This window comes from Elaeis guineensis, chromosome 4 (genome assembly GCF_000442705.2).
Source record: "Elaeis guineensis isolate ETL-2024a chromosome 4, EG11, whole genome shotgun sequence".
Taxonomy (NCBI): Eukaryota; Viridiplantae; Streptophyta; class Magnoliopsida; order Arecales; family Arecaceae; genus Elaeis; species Elaeis guineensis.
In genome coordinates, this window is record NC_025996.2 from 37606743 (window position 1) to 37617855 (window position 11113).

At 35.3% G+C, this 11113-nt stretch overlaps 1 protein-coding gene and 1 pseudogene across 1 annotated transcript; both read left to right on the top strand.

The window, feature by feature from the left end:
* Positions 1-3109: 3109 nt before the first annotated feature.
* Positions 3110-4687, top strand: LOC105042952 (peroxidase 44-like). Its single transcript, XM_010920327.3, has 2 exons — positions 3110-3537; positions 3687-4687. The coding sequence occupies exons 1-2, from the start codon at positions 3346-3348 to the stop codon at positions 4464-4466; spliced, it is 972 nt and encodes a 323-aa protein (XP_010918629.1). The 5' UTR covers positions 3110-3345; the 3' UTR covers positions 4467-4687.
* Positions 4688-7812: 3125 nt separating this feature from the next.
* LOC140857533 (peroxidase 57-like) lies at positions 7813-8744 on the top strand (annotated as a pseudogene).
* Positions 8745-11113: the final 2369 nt, after the last annotated feature.

Below are 11113 nucleotides of genomic sequence, written 5' to 3' on the forward strand. Positions count from 1 at the left end.
CCATCCGTGACGGTCAAGGGAATGGACGATGGAGAGTCAGGAGCTTTTTGTAAGTTTTTTCATTTATTTTTTATTCACAGTTTGATTTTCAGTACGAAATTAAAATTACTATAATTTTAATTTTCAAAATCGTATGATAGGCATTAGATGCCAGCCTATCTTTGAAGGTTCGATCGCACTCACAAATGACAAGATCTGTGATTAGGTGCTTGGTATGAGACCTTATTATATTAGGGGTCTAGGGCATGGGGTTAGTGCTTCATCATCCTCACACTCGTTCAAGGTTGACATCCATGCGGCCTGCGATGCTCAGCTGGTAGAGGTGCAGAGATAGTTTACTGAGGATCGATAGTGGGCTGAGCAACGAGCTGATGAGTTAGCTGCACGCATCGATGAATACCAGCTGCTTCAGATCTAGATGATGGAGCGGATGATGTAGCTGATGAGGCAGCAGCATGTTGGTCTGAGCTCTTTCAAACGCTCATCTTTTCTAGCCTATTCTCCTTCTGCAGATGTCGATACTTGACAGCCTGCTTATATAACTTTTTTTATTTTATTTTAATTTTATTTTAATTTTAATTTAATATAATAAAATGATAAAATTTATTTATATATTTATTATGTAAATTTTTTATTTTTAATTTATAAAAAAATTATAAATATAAATTAAAAATATATATCCATAAATTATTTTTTTAAAAAAATATATATAAATTTTTAGCCATGAAATTATTTCTAAAAAAATATTGGTCACTAAAAACTATTAGCGCTGAAAAAATTTATCATTTTAATAAATTTAAAAATATTAAAATTTTATATTAAATTAATATTAATAGCCATGAAAGTACTTTCATCGTAAATAATTGATTAATTATTAGTAACAAAAATTTATGTAGGAAATTATCATATTTGCAACGAAATATTTACGTCGCTAATATTTTTTTAATTCTAAATTTCATAAAAAATTTTAATTAAATTAATAACGATGAAAGTTATTCATCATAAATAATTATTTTTTTATTAGCAACATAATATTTTATTACAAATTACTTTTTTTTATGACTAAAATTTTTCATCGTAAATAGTTTTTGAAAAAAAAATATTTTTAACGACAAAAATTTTTGATCGATTATATCGATTATTGATGATGAATTTTTTTTTCGTTATAAAAAATTATCAACGATGTCATTATTTACGACTAAATATTAGCCACGATAATTTCATCGCTAATAATTATTACTGTTAAAAATTAATTATTAGTGATGAATTTCTTTTGCCACTAATATCCTATTCTGCTATAGTGGTTATTGATAGATTTAGTTGTCATGAAGAAATTTGGTCAAATATAACTCTTGATTTTAGTGGATAGAGCCTTCTACAACAAAAGTATCCTTTGTCACTACATGTGGAGGTTTAAGACAGTAAGCTAGTATATCATTCGGCTTTATCACCTTTTAAAAGAAATGGCCATTAAATTTCTTAGGTTTGAGAGAATTATTCTCAATAGAAGCCATAGGGTAAAACCTTGAATTTCTCTAAACAATGTTAGAAATAAATGATAAAAAAGTGATAAAATCTTGTTATCGAAGCAATGCAAAATAATCCAGACATTGGCTTGACAGGATCTAAGGCATGCTACACGCTAACTTTTAGAGAAATTTTGGTCAGTTTCTTTTCAACATGGACTTCAGGCTCCGTTTTCTTTCAAGATATAATAGATCCAATCTACTAAAGGTGCTGTCACTCCAGTAGATCCTCGATAAACTCAAAGTTAGATGGAAATTATCTAAATATGGAGATGGAAAGGAGAGAAAAGATAGTTGAAAGAGTATAGGAGGATGTAGTTCTTTATTCTTGAGTTACTTCAGTTCGGAGAAGAAAATGATGTTTTGTTCAATGGGCTAGTTAAGGATTCATTTGATAAGCATCCAAAGGTGTAAACCCCATGTAGATTCATGAAGATTCATTACCATCCAACAATAAAATCAGCCCAAGAGCTCTCCTCCAACGATAAAAAAAGATCAAAATTTTAAACATATAATTAAAAAAATCATAATAATTAAAATATTTGATATATACAAAATATTTGAAATGGTCAAAAATGGTTAAAAAAATCTTTAAATTTTTATTCAATATATAATAGATAGTGCCTGGAATCTGAATATTCAATTGTTTCTCTCCTTTCAGATACACCAACAGCTAATTGAAAATACGCATTATGCCATGTGCCACTAATGATCTGCTGTTCGCATCGGTGGATCTTCAATTATACTAGAAATCATAGGTGCTCTTAGGTAAGCTAGTACCATTAGTCTGGAAAGTGGTGCACCCGATTTGTTTAGAATACTCACATTGTAGCAATAGGAAAAGTGTCAGCAGTGACCATCTTATTGCGATAACAAAGCCAACAAAAAATTTCCACATTCTTTGGGATAGGAAGCTTCCAAAGTGCGGTGGAAGAAGGATGTAATCCCACCATGCATGAGGAATAGATAGCAGCGTTCGACTGCGAAAATGTGGGACGAATGCCATTTCCAATGCTTAGTATGAGTTGTGGGCGAAAACATGGTAGTTAGAGTTGCGGCTAGGAAGAGTCATTTTGGTTACTAAAAGAAGCTCACCTCCGTTACCTTTTGATATGGGCATCCCTCTTACCTCAATCAATACCGAGGTGGAAAAAATCAGATCCTCTACGGTATTTAAAAAATACCGTATGATACTGTACACATATTGAGATGGTCATAAAAAAAAATAATTATGTAATATTTATCTAAATTATTTAAATATTTTTAAAATTTATTTATTTATTTTTAATATTTTAATATTATGCATGCACGATTACTCATCTTTTGATTAATATCTTCAAAATATATATAATATTTTATGATATTTTTTTGAGTACCGTTAAAGATCCGAACCGTCTACCCCGGTAGAAAATGAGGTGGAACAACTATCACACAATTCTAACAATAGTTGAGCTTTGGGTTGTTATCAAACCCCAAAACTGATGGTTGATGGCACACCCGACCGAGTATGGCGCGGGAACGGCCAACAGCTTCCATCTATAAGTAGTGTGGACCCCACGTAAGTTCTCAAGCCCATCGCACTCTCTCCTTTCCAATGTTCTCTGTTTCTTGGCTGAGCTGAACGTTGAGGGATCTCTGTCGGAAATAACTCCGGCAGCAAGACGGCCTCAGTCTATCTTGGATCAACCGACCTCAGGCTTAGTTCGGGAAACAGCAGCAACAATATTCCCTTTCCCCTACCTCTATACATACATACACCTCTCTTTGCCAATATTCATCAGACCATCTCCTCCTCAACTCGTCATTATAATTTGTGGAAATGAATCCTCTCTTTATCTTCCTCCTCCCCATTGCTCTGGTTTCTGCTCAGGATCTTCGAGTTGGCTTCTACAACTCCTCTTGCCCACAGGCTGAGCCCATCGTGAAAGCTGTAGTGCAAAAGCACTTCGGTACCGACCCCTCCATCGCCGCCGGTCTCCTTCGCCTCTACTTCCATGATTGCTTCGTTAGGGTCAGTAAGTCCTCACTGAACATTTTTTAGTATACGAAATACATTTACGTTGAATGGAGTTCAACATGCTTGCCACCATGAATACGTTCGTATGGAAATATTCTACATTTGTTTCAATATTGTAACTATTATGTATGTGGTATTTATAGGGCTGTGATGCTTCTATCCTCATCGATTCAACGGAGAAGGCACGGTCTGAGAGGTTTGCCGGGACTAACCGCTCATTGCGTGGGCTTGATATCATCGATGAGGCTAAATCGAATCTCGAGGCTCGATGCCCGTCCACCGTCTCGTGTGCAGACATAATAGCGCTCGCCACTAGAGATGCTGTGGTCCTTGCCGGCGGCCTCGGCTATGATGTGCCTACTGGCAGGCGGGACGGACTCAGGTCGGAGGTTAAAGACGTCCGCGGCATACCCGGGCCGATGGACACCATCCCTCAGGCAATACAGGACTTCGCACGCAAAGGGCTCACGGTTAAGGACATGGTTGTCCTCTTGGGTGCACACTCCATCGGCGTTACTCACTGCGGCGGATTCCGAACTCGGCTATTACGTTCCCCATCAACCGGCAAATTTTTTGGTCCCACAATGGATACGAGCTTAAGGGCTAAGCTTCAGCAAGCTTGCGGCAATAGTTCCATACAATTGGAAAACGAGCCGACGGTATCTTTTGATCAGAACACGCCGATGGCCATCGACAACCGTTTCTACAGTGAGTTACTGCACAGCAGAGGGGTGTTGGAATTCGACCAGATGCTGGCTTTGGATAACTCGACAAAGGGAATCGTTGAGCATTTGGCATCGGATAATGATGGGTTTCTGAAGAAGTTTGCCGATGCTATGGTGAAGTTGGGAAACGTTGAAGTTCTTGTGGGCAGCGAAGGGGAGATAAGAAAGAAGTGCAATGTTTTCAACATGCCATCTTAAGGTTTCTTATAAGATGTGACAATTGGGACTAAGTTGGTTCTCTTGGATATATATTTCGAGTTACCACATTTAGTTTCTCTTTATATCAACGAAGTCAGTCCTGATCCAGTCGAGCTGGGTTTGTATGCCTCGAATCTACTAGTAATTTCTCTGTATAATTTACGCACTATGCCAACCAAGGCAGAGAATAAGGTGCTCCTTTTGATTCTGTATCATTTCTTTTCGTCGGGAGCAATTCTAATTATAATGCACATCTCTCTCTCTCTCTCTCTCTCTCTAAAATGCAAGACATGGTTGTCACTCAGTTCATGGAGCAAGATATAAGGATTGTAATGGAAGCTGGATCTTCTACATGCAATATTTCAGAGTGCACAATGTGTTGAGCCATCCTTCAAACAAAACCATATTTCCCTTCTTAGAGTGCTATTGTAAGGAAAATATCTACAAGTTAACCATATATGTAATAAACCTTTTTTTTTTTTTTTGATGAGAACATATGTAATAAACAATTGCCTGAATGAAATATATATTTTTTAATTTCTCTATATAAAAGTACAGTAGAATGTCACCTCTTGGATTACGTTGCCACGATGTGGAAATGTGTCCAACAATCATTTCTGAAAAGCCTCCTCCCAAGGGATCCAGGCTTTATTTTAATGAAGAACAATGGTTTACTTTCATCCTTATCTTCCACAAACTCTTCCTCCTTGCATCCTGTAATAACCCAGCTCATTTTGGGATTGCCAGTGGACTGGGCCCGGTCCACTTGATTGGACCAGACACAACGGAACAACCTAAAAAATTTAAAAGAAAAAAAATGATGGAAGATCGGGAGCCTTGTCCCTCCCATATTCATCGAGGAGCAGAATTGAATGCCAAGAAGGATTCTCGGCACCCTCTCCCATTTTTTTAAAGACCTCCATGCCCCTCTTGAGCCTCACCCCCATCGGCGTTTTGACCATCACCAGAGAAGCCATCGTCTTCTTTTTCTGAGCTGTCTAGCTCACCGTGTCGGCATTGAAACTTCACTCGAGATGAGGTATTGAACCCCAATTCTCTTCTATGTCTCTTCATTGATCTTCTCCCTTCTCCAGTGAGCGCCATTAGCAAGATTCAATTAGGAACCACCAGAAATTTGAATTCAAATATCCTTCCCCTGCTTCAGTTTGTTTCACCTTGTTTTTCTTGAGTTTTCTGCCCCCGGTCGTTGCCACTGGCCATTGACTAGGATATTTCTTCTTGCACCGATGTGGCCCCAACCACCATCAGTCACAGCCATTGCCAGCGAGAGATCTCCTTCTCTAGGGAAATAGGGAGCAAGAGTTCCTGGTTTTACTAGAAGGCCAAGGGAAAAGAAAAGAAGAGGAGGTGAAGAAAAAAATATAGGGAAAAGAGAGAGAGAGAGAGAGAGAGAGAGAGAGAGATTCTTTTTTTTCTCTCTCTACTTAGTTTTTTTTTACTTTCTCTCACCATTTTCTCTTTTTACAAATTTTCTCTGTACATTGTCTCCCTCGACAGTAGGATTGTTTGATTGAGTAAAAATTTTTTTTCAATGATTTTGATTGATCCTGATGAAAAAGATTTTGATCTATGACTACCATACGGTATACTGATCTCCATCTCGGCCAAGTCAAGCAATTTAGATTTCATCATCAATTGATTGAGCTCATATTCTAGCTAGTCACGTAAGTATGTTCATGATTTATGATTGTTGAGATGAATATGATCTTTTGAAAAAAAATTAATTTATAGATAAAATTTAAATTTTAAAAAATTAGATCTAAATACTTATTTTTGGATGGTACTTATATTTTGAATTAGATTTCGAATTGTTGTATCTTATATACTTATTTTCAATATATTTTTATTGCTGAATTTATCTTACTAAAGTAGTGTCCATTGTTTACTAAGATGTCTAGCTCATTGTTATATATTTTTACTATTTTTACATATTCAGAAAACTAATTTAACTGGGGGATTTATTATGAGAGAGTGGTTAGAAATATAATCTGATATACTTATTTAGATCAGGACTTATCGAAGTTTGATGTAAAACTTTGAAATATTATTTTATAAAATATTTGATTTAGTCTTTTAAGTTAAGTTTAAATATTAATTTATTTATTATTTATACTATTATTTACTTTATGATATCACAAGGAGCCCTAGTATATTTATGAGAAGAGTTTTTAATGAGTATGCAGTGGTTGTTGTGATCTTTGACTTGCTGTATGGGGCATGACATATTCATTATGGCTTTAATAATACTATGCAATCTAGCTAGGGGATGCAAGCTAGTCTATTGGTAAGAATTTTTGGTGGTTGCACTAGAATTCTGAAATCTAGTTTCTTTCCATTGGGTTAGGATTTTAAATAGTATTTTGAAAAGGCTATCTTGTGTTTGTGGCCCATTAAAATAGTTCCATTATATATTATCAAGGTTATAAGCACGTCCTGAAATTATACATGCCTATCACAATGAGTTCTACTGATCCTCGGGGTCTTGTATTTTTTAAGCATTGAACTATAATAGTTGCCAATTAAGGTCGGGAATTAATGACTGCAAATGGAATGATGGCCTTGCTTCTGATCTAGAATTGATTTTTGTACAATCCATTTTTTTGAACCAAAATCTTGGTAAAAACTAGTATAACTTGTTTCAAATATAAATTAGATACGGATCTTCAAGTGATAAGATCAAAATCCATAGTAGCGCAAACTAATAAACCATACCTTTCAAAATCTTCTTGAATTTAAGAAATAGACTTTATTCTTATTAATAATTTTTATATGGTTAACCATCAATTCATGTTATTGATAACAATTAAAATTGGTATTAGGAGAAATGTGGCAAATTATGAAACCTGCCCCATTATTTTTTCTCTAATGCCCACCCCATATGATTTTTATTCCACTGACAAACCACATACACGGCATATATATAGAGATTCATTCAACTAATTTTCAAAGAGGAAGTATAGCTAATTTTAGTTATGTTTTAGTGTTGAAGGATGGCTATTACCCAATCATATATGCAAGGGGAGCCTTCCAAGAAGCAGCCTCGAGATCGAATGAAACTTTTAACTGACCCTGAAAAATCATTCTCCTCTTATCCAAGTCAAAACTTCTCTCTTCTTGCCTTGCCTTGTGGTTAATATAGCAATCAGATGAAAGAGCCCAAATATTCCATTTAAGTTCTCAAAGCCAGTCCAGCTCTATTTCCTTCTCCTTTCCCCCACCTCTATATATGTATACATGCCCTGGATAGTCTTCTGATGTCATCTCATCATCACCTCTTCAAGTAACCAATAGGAGAGTCCATAACATCAATTCATTTTCTTAGGAAATGAAGCTTCTCTTCATCCTCCACCTCCTCCTTGCCATTGCTTCAAACTCTACCAATCTCTGAGTTGGCTTCTACAACTCCTCTTGCCCTCAAGCTGAATCTATTGTCCACATCAATATGGTGGCAGAGAACTTCCACAATGACCCCTGCATCACTGCTGCCTCCCTTTGCATGCATTTCTATGGTTGTTTCATTAGGGTGAGCAACTCCACATTGAATAGTTTTAATTAGCCTTCAATCTAAATGTACATTGAATGGAGAGTTCGTTTTAGGGTTGATATGTTAGTCTTGTAGCGCAACATGCTAACATGCATGCTTGCAAATTGTTTAGCTCCATAGCCTCCATTTGTTTGCTCCCTTCTAAATATTTTTCTCTGTAGGGCTGCGATGCATCAATTTTAATAAAGTTGACCAAGATGAGATCATTTGAGAGGTCCAACACGCCAAATCTTACAGTCTATGGATTCAAGATCATTGATGAAGCTAAATCATGGTTAGATGCAGCAAGCCCGTCCACTGTGTCATGTGCTGACATAGTAACCCTTGCAACTAGAGATGATATCGCCCTAGCTGCTAGCCTGAACTAGTGCCCACAGGGAGGTTGTACGGGCTCGTATTGAACCTTGATGAGGTCCAGCTACCAGTTCATAGCTCCCTATCTGGCCCTCAAGCACTCTAGTTCTTTATAGCCAAAGGTCTAACACTTGAAGACATAGTTCCTCTTGGGTGGACACACTGTTGGAGTGGCCAGTTGCACCTTTTGCAACTAGCTCTTCAATTTGTAGGGGATCAGTGCTCCCAACCCCACCATGGATCCAAGCTTTGATGCTAAGCTCATCAAAACTTGAGGGCCAACATCAAAGCCACTGAAGAAGGACCCTGTAGCATTTCTAGATCAAAGCACATTGTTCAAGTTTGATAACCAACACTGACAAAATCCTAAAGATTTTTCAAAATTTTTTCTGATAGAATTCTAAAGATTCTTCAAACCTTCCATATTTACATGCATGCTTACTATGATTACATGGTTAACTTGGGGCAGCTCTGTCATGAATTGATTTATGGGATCTGATAAGATCCAAAGATTTTTAATCTTCCCATATTTACTAGCATATTTTTCACATTTACTTGGTCAACTTAGAGAGCTTTCATCATGGATGGATTTATGGGATCTAATAGAATCCCAAAAGTTTATTTATGAGATTTGTACACATGCTGAATTTGTATGAATGATCTATATATATATATACCTCATTGCTATCTCAATAAAATCAGACCATTCTAATCATCTTTTCTTCATGGCATCAGAGCTTAGAGATTCCTAGGTTTGCATATCTCTCTACATATTTTTTTTCCATATCTTCAAAAATATATTTGCTCTCTATCCTACCACATAGCCTCACCCATAACAAACAATGAAATCTCTACCTCTTCTCCATACTATCTACAACCATTTGATAATCCAGGTGTAGCCTTAGTGTCTTATTTTCTTGATGGTGATAATTATTCCACTTGAAAAAGAGCCATGAGAAATGCCCTCCTTGTCAAAAACAAATATTATTTTGTTGATGGATCCTTGTCAAAACCATCAGCCCCTCTCTTCAATGTCCAAGCTTAGAAAAAATATAATTCCATGGTTGTTTTATGGATTTCAATTTTTTGTCAAGAGAACTCCACAATAGTGTTGCGAATGTTGACATAGCTCAAGAAATGTGGAAGGATCTTAAAGAAAGGTTCTCTCATGGAAATAAGATCTAGATTTATCAACTTCATCATAACATTGCATTGCATAAATAAAGGCAACAATCTATCATGGCAGACTGTACCACTCTTAAAGGTTATTGGAATGAGCTTGTAACCTACATAGCAATCCCAACCACAATTATGGAGCATCAAAGGAGCTAATAGCTAGCTATGATTGAGTGTGAGAAAGTTCATCAATTTTTGATAGGCTTGAATGATAATTTTGCCATCATTTGCACACATATACTAGAGGTGGATCCTTTTTTAGTATCAACTGAGTCTACTCCTTAATCTATTAAGAAGAAAACAATAAGTGGTGGCTTCTTTTAATATGCCTTATATTGAAGCAACGACCCTCATTGCCAAAGGAAGTAAAGCAAATATGAGCAGAAGCAAAAAAAAGATTTCTTGTACTCATTGTAGGTTGTCCAATCACACTAATACTTCAAACTTGTTGGCTATCCTCCAAACTAGACAGCATGATATTGCAATTTAAATAAGACTAGATAGAACACCTAATATCAAGAAAAGGGGCCTGCTACTCAAGCATCTTACTCTTATGCTGCTACCACTAATGATATTTCTTACATTGCTAGTGAGCATGCCAAAACCTCTTCTATACTTGGATTAACTGCCAGCCAATACTAACAACTCATACGTCTCTTAAACCAAAACAAATAATCACCTCAAGTCAATCTTGCTAATAGATTTATATATGTTTTATGAATCTCATGAAGACTATGTTTTGAATAAAAATTGATATGAAATTTTGAAATATTAGTTTTTAGACTATCACTATAACTATTTATTGATCTAAAATAATATATGCATATTTTGATTTGATTATAAAATATATGTTATCCTATGAGAAAAATTTTGATACAAATTAGATTTGGATTCTTAGTCTATCTATGTTCAGAATCCTACTAATCGGGGGTTATGTATTGGCGCCATGAGCTCATGATTTTATTTCTTGTTCGATCATAAAGTATAAGTATGATATTTCGAACCTACCAGAGAGGATAAGTATGATATTCCAACTCTACTACAAGATATTAATGTGGTATTCTGATCCAATCATAGAATATAAGTATAGTATTCTAGCTCCGCCAAAGGATATATATGTAGTACTCCAATCTGACTATAGGATATAAGTGTGGTTATAGCTAAAGACTGATGAGTTAAGTAAAATTTATTTTAAATCAAAATTTTAAATATGATTAGTTTCAAAATCAGAGATATAATTATATATATAAATATTTGAAAGATACTGATATTACTGAATTTATATTTTAAAAATAAATTTGATTACATTTATGTACTAATTAATGATAAATTATACTTTGATATTTGTGACCTATCTAATCACATAAATTATTTAGTTAGATATTCATTGCTTATAGGGTTGTTTACTACTTTTACAGATTTAGAGGATTAGTTTGATTTGGAGATTCGATATGGGAGAGCAAACTAGAGGCACACATTGATATTTTTATTATACATTAGGATTTATTAAAATTTGATAAAAAATTAGAGAATATTACTTTGTAAGATATTT